The following is a 15,573-nucleotide window of genomic DNA, read 5'->3' as shown; positions in this document are numbered from 1 at the left end:
TGATCTAAATAAAATATCATTATCACTATTTTATTAAAATTATTATTATTTGAAGATAATAGACATATAACAATGTAAGTTTTTTAATTTTCTGTTCTATTTTTATTTTACAAATATACACAGAAATACATATACTTTTATATAGAATTACAATATAAAACATATAGAGGTTATATGTAATAATAAATTAAAATTATATGTAATAATAAATAAGTTAATATATAATTTTTTCTAACAGATCAATGAAAATAATTGGATAAATGCAATTTATTTATTGCATAATGATAGTACTAGCAGTGATAGTAGCAATAGTGACAACACTATCAGCAGCAATAGTTCTTTAGATGAAAGCAGGATATACATAGACATAGTATATCTATACTAACTACACCGAGCTATATACCAGGCAATGGGCGACATGTGCAAGTGAGAAGAAACAACACCTGATTTTTTCTCTCTCTCTAATAGAAAAAAGTGGAGGAAACATTAAGTGAGGACTGTGTATATAATCCCTATGGGTGCATTCATTTACGCAGTATTTTGTGCATCTGCTTTCTCATTTGCTTGTCACGTGATCGAAATTTATCGAACGGATAACTGCATGAATAACTGCACAGATCATATTTTTCAATAGAAATTGAACCGATTTGAATGATAAGTAAAGAGAATTTTATACATAAATTTATATTCGAATAATTAAAATGTAATAATACTTTTTTATTATATAAAAGATAGTATTTTATTGATATTAAATTTAATTGATATAAATAATGGATATAAAAAATATTTAATCTATGAATTTTACTTAAAAGTTAGATATTAATTTTTGTGAATTATATTTGATTATTCTTATTTTTTCTTATTTTTATTTTTATTTTTTATTCTTATTTTTTCTTATTTTTTTTATTTTATCTTATTTTTATTTTAATTATATCTTATTATTCTTATTTTACTTGGATCAATTATTTGTTTCTGATCCATTTCACTTCTTATTCTAATAAAATTTATTTTGGTGTTCGTTTATGCAGTACTGCAAGCAGAGCATCCAAAGCAGGACTTTCGAGATAGCTGCACAGATGAGATACATCCCTGCTTAAACGACAATGAACTGCGCTGCAGTCACTTTCGCAGACGGAGTAAACGAACGATATCTGCGGTAGTGACTGCATAAACGAATGCACCCTATCATAGACACAGTCCCCACTTAATGTTTCCTCCACCTCCTTCTATTAGAGAGAGAGAAAGAAAAAATCGGGTGTTGTTTCTTCTCACTTGCACATATCGCCCATTGGCTGGTATAGCATGCTCGGTCTATCTATACCGAGTGTATTTGTTTACGCAATGGCTGCGTTCGGATTCTTCATCCGGATGCTTTCTTTTTTTCTTTATCTCACTTTTATATCTCTTTCACTCCAATGCAGCGAGTGCACTCGGAGTGAAGAATCGAAACGCAGCCCTACGTAAATGAATGCACTCACTATGTCTATGAGGGTATGCAAGCTGCTCTCTTGGAAAGCATGGAAAGCGCCACTTGAAATTCGCGGGGGCAATATAAATCAATATGGCGGATACCTATTCTAATAACTTCCTTTCCTTCTATTATTTTATAGTTTTTGATATTATATAAAATAATAATCTACTCTACATTACTATATATATATATATATATATATATATATATATACTACATCATACACACATATATATATATATATATATATATATATAGGATATATATATATATATCCTACATTACTATATATAAAAAATACATTTCTTATTTACACATATATACACACATAATTATATAATAATGATATGCTGACATAATTAAAAGAAGAACGTTTTTATTTTAATTATGTCACATAACATTATTGTATATAAATGTTAGTATGTGTAAATAAGATAAAAAAAGTACTCTTAATGCACAGGTAGATTAAAATAGTATATAATACCTAAAAATGCAAAGTATTATATGTTTTTATATATTTTACAAACATATATAATTTATTAACTGCCCAATAAACGAAAATAAATTAAAATGGATTTTAGGTATTATATCTTATTTTAATTTTAATTTTATTTTAATAAAATACTATAATGTATTTTATATTTACGTTCTGATATATAATACCTTATTATGTATGTACATGCACATATGTCAAAAAGGATGTGCAAACCAACTGTTACGTCCTGAGATGGCGTAAAACAGTTGATGAAGAAAAAAAAAAGGGTAACTCTGGGGAGTTCTATCTTTTTTTTGGTGGATACTAAATGTGGTTATGGTATATTTGGATCAGAGTTCGCGAAATTATAACTTAGGATTATTTGGTTCACAATAAAGATAATTTCTAGATCAATGTAAACGTAAACATAAAGATCAATAAAGAGTTATGTAAAAACAATATTAATAAAATGACAATAATAATAATGACAATGATAATAATAACAATAATAATGACAATGATAATAATAACAATAATAATAATAATAATATCAATGGAAAATATATCATGAATCATAATGGTGAATAAAATAACATTATGTTATAGATCTAATTATATGTGGAGTAGAAAAACAAATTAGACAAAATAAGAATGGGGATGATGGCTAGAAACCAAGGTATAAGAGCTTCAAAGGATAAGAGCTTTATATGACAAAAATTATTATTAATATATACATATACATATATATATATGAATAAAAGTATCAGTACTATATATAATCTGACGTAGGTTTAATACTGATAATATATTAATCAATCAATATAAAAGAGAAATGTCAACTAGTAATGATAACAGTATAATAATAATTATTATTATTATAGTAATAATAATGATAATATAATGTAAATAAAAATATATATATAATGTTATTTAAATATTATTATAAAGAGCATATAGTAATAATAATAGTAATATTATAATGTAAATGGAAAAGAATATAATATATTATTTAAATGTTATTATAGAGAGCATATAGCAATAATAATAATGTAAATAATGTAAATAAAAAATATGTAAATAAAAAAATATAGCATGTTATTTAATATATGTATGTTAATAAATATTACTATGAGATATACAAAAGACGAGATATACAAAAGATGATGTAAATCTAATGTGGTAGGAATTTACTTTGTAAAGAAATCAATCAATCAATAATAAAATAATAATAGTAATAATAGCTATCTGAATAATAATAATAATAATAATAATAATGGAAACGATTACCTTAGCTGGTCGAAGTAAATAATTATAATTTTGAAATTTTACCAAATTCTCTTTCCTTTCCTTTTCCTTCCTTGGTTATTAATATAGTTTTCGCCCCTAATGATAAAAAATTCAGTGCTTTGATTCAGTGGGATGATTCGGCGACTACACTCTCCGGAGGTTCGTTTACGACTATCGCGTCTGGATCCAAGTCGTACCTCTAGGGTAGGACCCGATGCAAAGAGGAGGGGCAAACAAAGCACTCCTCGACTGAGCATTTCATTTCGTACTATGAATTATTTACATGAAAATAGGCAAAGATAAAAGAAAAAGAAAGAGAGAAAAATAAAGTTAAGACATAATATTTTTTTTCGGAGGTATCGTTAATACCTAAAAATAAATCTTATTATTGCAAAACGGGTTCATTTAATTCATTTAATTCATTTTCGTCGGTTAAATTTCATTGCGCAACGAAAGACTCTCCGAGCTAGCCCTTCGTTGGAAAGTTTACATTAGAAATATTTGAGTGCGATAAACCTCTCCTTTAGTATAAACTAAGGTCATCGAACACTCTTTCGTCTCTACAGTTGCAGCATCGAGAATCGAAGAAGAGATAATTCGAGAAAAGAAAATTAAGTTATAGAATTATATTTCCAAATTATACATCCAAAAGAAAACAATAAAATAAAATTATGTCTTATCGCAAGACGAAGGAAAATGAATTCTCGCTTTACCATTGATTATCTTAATAATAATAAGAATTATATATAAAAAAAAGAGGAATATATGTATATAAAATGATAAAACTATAAAATGATGAAAGTTAAATCCTAATATTTAAATCTTAATATTTAGAACCATATATCTTAATATTTAAAGTTACGCATGCGTTAACCTAAGGTTCGATTGTACCTACATCATTTTGGATGAACGTCCGCAAGTTTTAATTTTCTGCGGATGTTACACAACAGATTACTTAAACGTACTACTAATCCATAGAAACTAAAATTATTTTGTTTAAAAGATTTCGTTGATATCAACATTATCCTCTCCATTTTTCGGGAAATTGTCCCGAAAAATTGTCTAACCGACTTAAGTTACTAAATGGAAAGCATTGTAGAACAGCCTTAAGGTTATATCAGAGTAGCGGTTATTCGGCTACGATTACCATTCTACTATTACCAATCACATTGACCATGACCAGGACCTGCTACATTGTGATTGGCTGAAATAGCCATATAAATAGACATAGAAATAGCCATATAAATATATAAATAGTCTGATATGGCCTTTAGTCTAGTCGCTGAGCGATTGAATATGATTGGTTCTTATCTGTGAATCAAACCAATCCCATGCTTTAACCGGCTTGAAATGTCTATTTATTGGCTTATTTATTAGTAATTCTTTGAGTGTAATTTAAATTTTGGATATCGATTACATCCAATCTATTTTTAAATGTATACAAATTTTAATTTTCAAAAAACTTTTTAAATTTACAATTAAAAAATGTTAAATTTTAAAAAAATCCTTTTTCTGTTGTACTCGATGTTTTTACATAAAATAATTTTAATAAAGTAAAAAATTCATATATACATTTTAATAGCACCATTCAATATTTTTTATTTATAATCTAATCGTTTCGTGTATCAGTCATTTACATATTTCTTTTATTAATGTGAAAATTATGAGCTGTTTTGAAATTCGTTATTTTTATCTTAAAATGCGTATACAAAACCTATAGAAATTTCACTAGATACTAATTTTATTGATTACATTTTCTCATCGCTCGCAAATATTTTAGTTCAACCTTTGCTATCGATGTAATATAGAGAAGCTTGAGTATCAATTGATTGTGCAAGAAAATTATAGAATATTATCATTAAACATTTGTTTCATGCACTGTACATAAATTTTGTTTATAAAAGGTCGGAATCTATGTATATATATATATATATATATATATATATACATACACACACGCACTCGCGCGCGCAGACACGCATATATAAATGTCTACGTAACAGGATATCCTTGCAACAGATACTATTACAAAGTATTTTACCAATACAAACGTACACGAAGAAAAAAAATTTAGTTACTTAATGTTGTTCTGTTGTATACAATATGTGTCTAACACTGAAATTTGTAACACATTCTTTGCATTTCATGTCTTATTTTTTGCCTTATTAAAAACAAGTTTGTGTTTATTCATTTAAATATGTTGCAGTGGAACTAATTTCATATTTCTACCTATCTTATGTCTTTTATAAGCTTTAATCGATGGATGGTTTAGTTCGTCTACGATGATGATTTCGTGCTAATGCATGAACAAGTGTCATTAAGAAATAAAGAACCATCAATATCACGAATGAATCGAACAGCCACGATATCGTAGTTTTTCCATCCTATAAAAACATATTATATAGAAATAAATTTTAATATATGTATAATGCACATGTGTATTACCAAATTGACTTACCATAGACTTATCATGTAGCTTCTGTTTCTGTGCAATGAAATATTTTTTTAACGGTTCTTGGAATTTTGTGCCAACAAATGGCACAACTGCTAATAAGCTAATAAACTTATCTAAAAGTTCTTCATTGAAGGCTATGATTACTGCTAATTGCTGTATGTGCATTTTAATAACAGCCTTTCCTATAAGGGTTGCACCAAAGAATGTCCAGAATGGAATGAGATAATGTCCACATGTCAAACCAGCCAGGTCAAACAATGGATTTGGAATCTATATTTTTTAAAAATATATTTAATATGAAAAAAATAGGCTACTAAGTAACAGTTTTGAGACTGTCAGATAAGAAAATAAAATTGACTAATGTACATACTGATGCACAAGCTAATATGCCCCAGAATCCAGCCTTTTCAACAAATCGCTTCATAGTTAACTTTAATCGCATCACAAATGATACATTTTCTCCATTTTCCAATGCTTCCAGCGCTTCTAATTCCTTCAGATCTTCTTGATCAAAATTGTCATTCTTATTACTTTTTCCACTTATTCTTGCAGCTCTAGCCATAAAATATGGCGGTAACTCGCCAAGTGCAGTACCAGCCCCCCAAAGCATGGCCTCTATACGTACTTTTTTCATAATATTTAATATACCTACTGTCCATAATGGATCGATCTTTGTTGGACATATTATTTTATCAGGATATGGTGGTTCAGGAAAATTCAGAGTACCACATTCGTATGCTGCCATAGTAACAGCCGCTATATGTGGTCCTAAATATAATACAAAGGTATGCAAACCAGTTCCAAGACCTACACTTGATAATACACCTAATCCTACCCAATATAACCCCCATATAATTTTGGTTTCCCACAATTTAAACATCTGAAAATAAATGAAGCAGATAAATAAAGCCTTATAAATCTAAATAATCAAATGCTGAAGCAAAAATTATTTTAATATATTATACATATATATATATATATATATATATATATATATATATATATACAACCTAACCTACCTCTTGTTGGGGACCAGAGATTCTGCTTGATAGAAGAAAAAATAGTATAATCGAAATCATAGCAATTACAGTTCGTTTGTATAGCAAAGTTTCCTTTGCTAAACTAAGCACATTAATGAAGACTTCATTAAAGAAATAATGTAATGTTGTAATTGGATGCCGCCATAATTTTAAATTGTCTGCATCCAAGTTTGAAATATTATGCGGATGGTTTAAATTATATTCCATTGCTGGAGAAGATCTTTCTTTTCCAGCATTTCTTTGAGCTCCGTTAGTAGAAGCTTGATCTTTTGGACGTTGAATGGCAGTAGAATTACCCAACATATTTTTTAAATGATTAATCTATAAACAAAAAATTTAGAATTTAGAATAACTTATATTAACTAATTTACCTTCAAAATATTAGTATCTTTAAATTTAATATAAAGCAGAAGACAAAATTTTTTTTTGTTATAACGGAAAACAATGTTTCACAACAATTTACTTCAATCTTGGTATCAACATCAATATTTATAATTGTATATACAAAATTCTTGCATTGTCTAGATTGTTCATTAATCTTCTCCATTATATGACTAATATACTAATTTATAATGAGAAAAACATGGAATAATCAAACATAATAAAAAGTATTGAAAGAGAAACTGGAGAGAGAAACTGGAAAAAAAACTTTATCACTGAAAAACGTGATTCATAGCAGATGAATTACTATAGGCCAAAGGTCAAATTATTGTATTATCTAACATAAACACATAAGTTGTTAACTATTTTTTAAAATTATTCTTTCTGACAAAATAATTATCATTACTGACAAACATATTTGCAATAAATTATATTTAAAATCCCGAATTACCACACAATAACTTCATTCAACAATAATACATAAAAAAAAAGTTTAGAAATGATAAAATCTATCATAAAACTTTCATTTTATATCATGCAATTGATATTCTATATGGCAAATAAATAAAATATTATTTAAATACTTACTACATATTCCTTAGTTAATACTTACTCTGCAAGAAAATTGTAAATGTAAACTTTTATTAATATTTACATAAAATAAAAATTAAAATAAAAACCTAAACTAAAAAATAAATAATTTTCTTATACGTAAAAATCGCTACCTATGAGGTTATGTATTTTAATTATAAATCCAATATGCATGCTACAAACTAAATAAAGGATATTTTTAAATTACAATAGTAGAGAAACATTATAAGACATAAATTTCTCTATTCATATGTATATATATTCATATCATTTCTCTATTCATATTTATTCATAGTGTATAAACATATGCTACAAAACATGTGATACAAATAACACAAGCAACATTATATTCTTACAAAATATAACCGATTTTCTGAATAATAACAAAAAATTGTCACTCATTTATTGTTTCGTCATACATTTTAATAAGTCGATGTCAGATTACGCTCCATATTTGTGATTACGTGTTAAAAAAAACCTAACCATATCAATTATTCATCATATACTAAAAATACAAATCATCGCGATTACTAGATTAACCAAAAGTCAAAGTTATGCCAAAAATTGATTAAATATAATAAATTTTTGATACAATTTCTTGCATGTTTGGTTATAACACATTGTAATCGAGAAAAAAATAAACATCTCGAAAGTTTCGAAGGAAAACATTAAAAATATTTTGTAATTTCGAAATTTTATTTTCGCAATTGATTTTCTACCATGGAAAGTAACTCTCTAACGTCAACTACGTAAAACAACGAATCTTATATAAATAGATTACCTTTTCAAGAGAGTTAAGATCTCTTTGTTTCGATATATGTACATCCAGGCGGAGATCACAGTACAGTGACCCTTTTTTTTACCTGTATCATCATGGGGAGTGAAAGGAATAAACAATCTTTATCTTATCTTATGATGATGAAACTTGTTGTACATACGTGTGTCTACTCTCAATCTTTATACCATTTATCACGAATAATTAATATTAATTCACTTATGACGTGCCACCATATATATTATACATATATATATATATATATATATATATACATGCGTACATATTGTGTACACATATGTGTATTGTATGTAATATCACTGGGACACATGTTCTACATATAATAAAAAATATGCTAGATATGTAAGCACCGTGTAACGTATATGTATATCATATGAATACATTGAGCACAAAAACAAAAAATCTCGAGGGCTTTTCTATTATAATTTTAAATATAAATATTTGTTCTTTTATAGATGCATCGATCATTCCTACGCGTTCTTCCTAATTCCTATTTTTCTTTTTCTTTTTGTTAAAAAACAAAATAAATTCTCTTTAATCTATTCAGACTCATTCGAACTGTATGAAATTCGTCTGCGAATTATATTTGACCACGATAATCCAGAATGCGCTTCTTTGAACAAACTTCTTACGCTTAAAGTCTTGTATCCATGATGCTGGAAATTGATTCAATATATCGGAGAAAAAATTAATTAATTGTATTGATGATCAATTGGCCAAAAGGGTCACTGCGATTGGTTAATTTTTTCTCCATTCAAGATTATGGATCTTTATTTATATCGTTGTGTTAAACGAAACCGACGATTGTGCCGACTTGTGCTAAGCGAGTATATGTTAGATATGTATTTGTATGCTCTTTAGATGACTGATACAAGAATAAATATCATTTATATATATTTTTTTCCCAAATCTATTTTTTATCATAACTTCTATTGTTATTATTTTTTAAAGATAATATTTTGGCATAATGTTAGCACAACCTAGCACAACTTAGCACAAGCGAGAAAATTAAAAAAATTAATGGGGGGCTAGCCTAAAATGTCGTTTTTTTTTATTTTTTATGACATTTTTCACATTAGGGTTTTAAAATTCGAGCACAATGTAGCACAAATCTAGCACAATTCAGCACAATTCCCAAAATAAGTTATTTCTAAAAGTGGGAGGCTAACTTCTAATAGGTTTGCTAATGCCCATTTCCTCCAACATGGTTCAATTCAGAGTTCCTGTAAACTGCGTTCAATTTTGAATGACAGTTTAATCTTCGATTAACTTAATTTGTTTTCCTTCAACTTTATCTTGATTCCAATCAACTGAATGTATATCCAATGTCCAACTAAATTTGTATCAAGTAATGTGATTGGTGCATAATGAGCATAACAGAAAAGATGAAAAATTTGACGATAAAAGTATCGAGATGATCAAGCAAAAAAAAACTCTAAATAATCTTCAATTTCGAAACTCGGAAGAATATAAAAAAAACATTGATTAATTTGTTAGTGGATAATAAAAATAGAGTTAATAATTATAATGATGAATAATGGAAAAGAAAAACATGAACTTGAAATTGAAATTTTAAAAATGCAATTGCAAGAAGAAAAGTTGCAAGTTGAAATATTACAGAAAGAATTAGAGTTAAAACCTTTTATTTTAGAAAAAGAATAGCAAAGATTAAAGATATTATAAGTACATATAAAGATGTTATAAATACATATTTTTTTATAGATAAAAAGTTCTTAAATTTCTATTATTTTCGTAAATTAAAGCAAAATTTAATTTTATTTAGTTATTTTTATTTATTTTCAAAAAATGTGTTTATTTTAATTTTTTTTCCCACATAGAATATAACCTCCAGCGGACGTCCATTGAACTATGCCTCCATTAAACTTCCATCTCCACGATGGAAGTTAATAGACATTCATTAGAGATCCAGGGAATCTTCATGGTGGATGGTGCTCTAGGATTCCACTGTGAACATCCATAAGCCATTCAGCGAACCTCCATGGTGGACGGTCTTCAAGGATTCCACTGTGAACGTTCATTAGCCGTCCAGTGAATTTTCACGGTGGATGATCCCACATGGAACATGACACCCATTAAAGGTCCACATAACCTCCGCGGCCTCCATGCGACATCTATCTCCATGATGAAAGTCAAATAAATCTCTAATGAAGATCTATACTATCTCCATGATGGAGCTCTACCAAATCTCTATTAGTGTCGATCCACAATAAATGATTTAAGCTTTAAGAAGTAAGAAATTGACCAATTATAATCGAATATGAAAAGAATAATCGACTATGATTGGTCAATTTCTTACGACTTAAAGATTAAATACTTATTGTGGACCGACACTTAGACGTCTTATGGAGGTTATATGGATGAATTACAGATGTTTCATGAAACTTTCATGGATCATATACAGAGCTTAATTGGAGATTTTAGATTCTTTGTAGATGATTACTTTATAAAAATTGAGAATATATACTTATAAATAAATTAAAAATTTATTGCATGTATCTTATTTATTCGTATTTGATTGTATATAAATGATTATACCAAACACAAGAAAATATATATTCAAATAAGAGAAATATCTCACGTATTTAATACGATCAATAAATATATAAATGAGTAAATAGAATATATACATAAATTTATAAATATTACTCACATGGAACGTGATATTAAAAATCCATATAACATATAATCTTCATATATAATATATAATTTTTCTTTATGTATATAATTAAATAATCTACAAAAATTACACATGCTATCAGGATATTGATATTGAAATTATTTGAATCTTATGACAATGTGATAACATTTACTGATCGAAGATCTGTCATATTTTTACATCAAAATTCTAATTATACTATTGTTCTAGTATCTGATTTCCGATCACGTAGACAAGCTTTTGACATGAAGCAAGCTCGATCGTGTATACTAAAAAGATGGGTGATCCTGAGAATATCCATGACCTTCGAAAAAATTATGTGACGTTATCGACATTTACAAGATAAAAAAAGATTTCATTAGTTCCATTGCATGTTACGTATGTATGTGCGCTTCGTTCCTTCAAAGAAATATTTTTGTTCAGCATCATAAAAATTCTTTTTATTAACTTTTTCTGTAGAGGTCTTTTCTGAAGGGTTCATGGACGTCTAATGGAAGTTATAAACCTCCATAATGAACCTCTATGGACATCTATTAGAGGTTTTTGTTCCGTGTTGGTCGTCTACCGAGACTCCATGGACCCTCTATTAGCGATCCACTTAACGTCTAACAGACGTCTATGGAAGACGTCTAATAGAGATTTCATAGATTTCCACGAAGCGGAACTGTGGATTTCTTGTGGACGTCTACTGGAAGTCTAATGGCCGTTTAATGGATGTTTCGAATATCCATGACCGATGTCTAATGGACGTCTACTAGAGGATTTTGTTCTATGTGAGTATCATAGGTATATTTTTGAATAACCAAAGATAAAACCAGATTACTTACATTTATTATAAACTATTGTTGTACTTATAATCTTATATATAATTATCAAATAAAAGTTTTAATTTTTACTCGTTTTGTGATAAAAATATGATCAAAAGGAAGTTTTATTTATTTGTCATAAATAAATAATAAATTAATTTGTCATAAATGTTACTTTATTTATGTACTAACTTTTAATTATTCAACAATAAATATAGTTTGTTTAATAAAATAATATACTGAATATACCCTCAAATACTGATATAAATACTGATGCACATACGTTTTGCGTTGTCTCCTGCTTAAACGCCGTTCAAATTTGTTAACCAAAAATAGGCGTTCAGAATGAACGTCGTTTAACTGACTTGAACTTATACAAAAAACTTGGTGGAACGCAAAATGTCATTGAGCTAAAGCTAAATCCTTTTTGATATAATAGTATATATCGTCAATAATAGTTATATAATAGTTATATATAGCTATATAATAATAGTATTATTATATAACATTAATGTATATAATATTTATCGTTGTTTTTCACTTTATATTCTAATTCACTTTATGTTTTTATTATGTTTTGACTTATTTATTCTAATATATAATACTTATTATGTACATGCCGTGCAGAAAGGATGTGCAAACTAACAGATTACTACTTGAACAGATTACTACTTGCTACTAATTCATAAAAACTAAAATTATTTTGTTTAGATTTCGTTGGTATCAACATTATCCCCTCCATTTTTCGGGAAATTGTCGTTTAACTCATGTGTCGGTGTCATAGGTCGTGAGCCGTAAGAATGGGCCAATCACATCATATTCTTTCCACATTCGTCTATGATTGGTCAATTCTTGTGGCTTTCGGCTAGCAACACCGATAGGCCTTAAGGTCATATAAAGCCTAGTTTACAATGTTATACGGCACAGTTATACTGTGACTAGGTACTGTGTAAGGTTGTTAAGCATATGAAAATAATTCATTTAAGTAGGTTCTTACAACCACGTCTTACAGTCTTATAGCCTTACGTTATGTCATTGTAGATTACGCTTTAGGTTTCTTCTACAATACGTTGCATGTCAGTGTCGCAAGCTGTAAGCCACAAGAATTGATCAATCATAGATGAATGTGGGGAGAATAATTTATTGTGATTGGTCCATTTTTACGGCCCACGACTCGAACGCGATGTATCGTAGAAACAAGGGGTCGATCATGTAACTTTTCCCCTAGGGTGGAAACGTGAAAAGTTTCACGTGAACTTACAATTATGTACGATTTTGCGGGATCATGTAACTCTCTCAAACGTGAAAATGTGAAATTTTTCATGTGAATTTTTCCCCATGTATCTTGGTGGCGGAAAGGCATAAATCTAGGGAATTAATAAATATGCTTCGGAATTAGAGAAGATTAGGGCTGCGTTAGGATTAAGTGTATGTAGTACATATACAATTGGTTATTAAAAGATGTATATAATACTGTACCAATAAAATAATTTTCATTAGCTATAAAACTTATGAAACTATGTTTCATGATTTTACTTTCCACGCATCCAAGCTACATACATAATCGCTGTACGTGAAAAGTTTCACGTGAAATGTCAAGGTATGAAAAATGAAAAGTAAAAAGTGAAAAATGAAAAATGAAAAATTTCACGTAAAGTTACATGGGGTGCTTTCCAACAACGTACACAGGCGACACTGTATAATACAGTGTCTACACTGGTGCTTTCCATCTATGACACAGAGAGAGACAGAACGACACTGCGAAACATAGCTCGATAAGTTTGGCCGTGTCGGACGTCAATAATACATATCGAGCAAAATTATTTTTTTAAGTGTGGTACTAATATACATTCCGGTCATTATTGTCATTTTGGATGCGTTCCGTTTTTTACATGATGCGTATTATGCATCATTTATCCTTTAATGTATAGTTTAATGTATAGTGATAAAGATAAATAATACATCATGCGCATCATGCGAGAAACGGAACGCATCCTTTATTTGCAAAAAAATGTCTTCGTCGCGTTCGAATAACGTAGTACCGAACCCGGAATTTTTAGGTAATCAATATTCAGTTTTTTTTTATTTAAAGAACTATATAAGCTTAAAAACATTACGTATTTGTTGATGACCCATTGTTAGTACGTATTCTATTGGATTAAATTTTATTGCAGATATGTTCTTTTGTTGGCATTGTAAAGAAATTATTTTTACATTAGATGATGTTAAGCATCATGCTTGTTTCAAAGGAAAAGAAGTTTTCCTTAAAGGAGAAAAGGAATTATATACTCACCTGAAATGAATGAGATTCCATATAATGTCAAATCGAAAAGATCATAGTTATATAAGAAGGGATAAGAAGGGAGGGTGTGCGTCACGGCGGGGCCCGACCACGAACCAGTCGTGAAAACTCGTAATTATTTTGCGAAAAAATACCACCTCAACCAGGAATCGAACCTGGATCTCCTGCTTACCGGGCAGGCATCTTATCCTTTCGACTACCGAGGCATGTGATGATATTTATCGCAAATAACATGTTTAGAATAACACGTCAATACGATGATACACACACATATATATATATATATATATATATATATATTACAATATACATATTACATGTATTCTTTCGAATCCCCACGACCGGTACTCCAGAGCGATGTTGGTCTCTCACTCGATGGATGCAGGTCGGACTGCAGCGGCGACACCCTCCAACGCCATTGGCAAATATACAAATAATCCTCCTGGAGCACGACAGGAGAGATTGCATCAAGCATGACTCGAGCCTCCGAATAGTTATTTACAAATATAAAATAAAGCGCTTTGTAGCCAGGAATAAAATAATCAATATATATAATTTATTTAAATTTATTTCAGTATATATCAATAATTCTTCAAAAAATGCACTGGCAATAATGGATAACAAAAAATGATAACGATAATGATAACGAAAAAAATGCGCTCATGTTTATGCGTGATGGTTTTCTTCTACGTCTTTTATGCTCTCTAGTGAGCATTTAGTAACTTATGTGTTCCAATTAAATTTTATAACTGTGTCTCTCTGTGTCACACTGTGTAACACCAAACTCTCCTTGTTGGAAAGCACCCATGGAGTCAATCATGTAACTTTATGTGAAATTTTTCACTTTTCATTTTTCACTTTTTACTTTTTATTTTTCATACCTTGACATTTCACGTGAAACTTCACGTACAGCGATTATGTATGTAGCTTGGATGCGTGGAAAGTGAAATCATGAAACATAGTTTCATAGGTTTTATAGCTAATGAAAATTATTTTATTGGTACAATATTATATACATCTTTTAATAACCAATTGTATATGTACTACATACACTTAATCCTAACGCAGCCCTAATCTTCTCTAATTCCGAAGCATATTTATTAATTCCCTAGATTTCCGCCTTTCCGCCACCAAAGTATATGGCGAAAAAGTTCATGTGAAAAATTTCACATTTTCACGTTTGAGAGAGTTACATGATCCCGCAAAATCGTACATGATCGTAAGTTCACGTGAAACTTTTCACTTTTCACATTTCCGCTCTAGGGGAAAAGTTACATGATTGACCCCCAGGT

The 15,573-nt window shown here is 28.9% G+C and overlaps 1 protein-coding gene across 3 annotated transcripts; it reads right to left on the bottom strand.

Moving 5' to 3' along the window:
• Positions 1–4,802: 4,802 nt before the first annotated feature.
• LOC105426546 (vacuole membrane protein 1) lies at positions 4,803–8,823 on the bottom strand. Of its 3 annotated transcripts, XM_011637825.3 has the most exons (7): positions 8,639–8,823; positions 8,482–8,563; positions 7,698–7,723; positions 6,708–7,049; positions 6,059–6,568; positions 5,692–5,958; positions 4,803–5,617 (listed from the first exon to the last, which is right to left on the bottom strand). In XM_011637825.3, exons 4-7 carry the CDS (start codon positions 7,029–7,031, stop codon positions 5,486–5,488), a joined length of 1,233 nt encoding a protein of 410 aa, XP_011636127.1. In that variant the 5' UTR covers positions 7,032–7,049; positions 7,698–7,723; positions 8,482–8,563; positions 8,639–8,823; the 3' UTR covers positions 4,803–5,485. The 3 variants fall into 3 exon arrangements, with proteins under 3 accessions (XP_011636127.1, XP_088927028.1, XP_011636126.1); XM_089070902.1 differs by lacking the exon at positions 7,698–7,723; XM_011637824.3 differs by lacking the exon at positions 7,698–7,723 and having other exon boundaries at positions 8,482–8,822.
• Positions 8,824–15,573: the final 6,750 nt, after the last annotated feature.

This window comes from Pogonomyrmex barbatus, unplaced genomic scaffold (assembly GCF_055798465.1).
Source record: "Pogonomyrmex barbatus isolate J1 unplaced genomic scaffold, ASM5579846v1 scaffold11, whole genome shotgun sequence".
NCBI classification, from domain to species: domain Eukaryota; kingdom Metazoa; phylum Arthropoda; class Insecta; order Hymenoptera; family Formicidae; genus Pogonomyrmex; species Pogonomyrmex barbatus.
Note: the sequence above shows the minus strand (reverse complement) of the source record. Positions and strands in the feature narration are given on the sequence as shown.

What these genes read in the sequence shown, in the direction of transcription:
- LOC105426546 (XM_011637825.3), bottom strand. Translation starts at nt 7,031, where the DNA reads ATGTTGGGTAATTCTACTGCCATTCAACGTCCAAAAGATCAAGCTTCT. An exon ending in GCATATTAGCTTGTGCATCA is followed by an intron (nt 5,959 to 6,058) that starts GTATGTACATTA and finishes TAAAAAATATAG; the next exon opens with ATTCCAAATCCATTGTTTGA. An exon ending in AGCTACATGATAAGTCTATG is followed by an intron (nt 5,618 to 5,691) that starts GTAAGTCAATTT and finishes ATGTTTTTATAG; the next exon opens with GATGGAAAAACTACGATATC.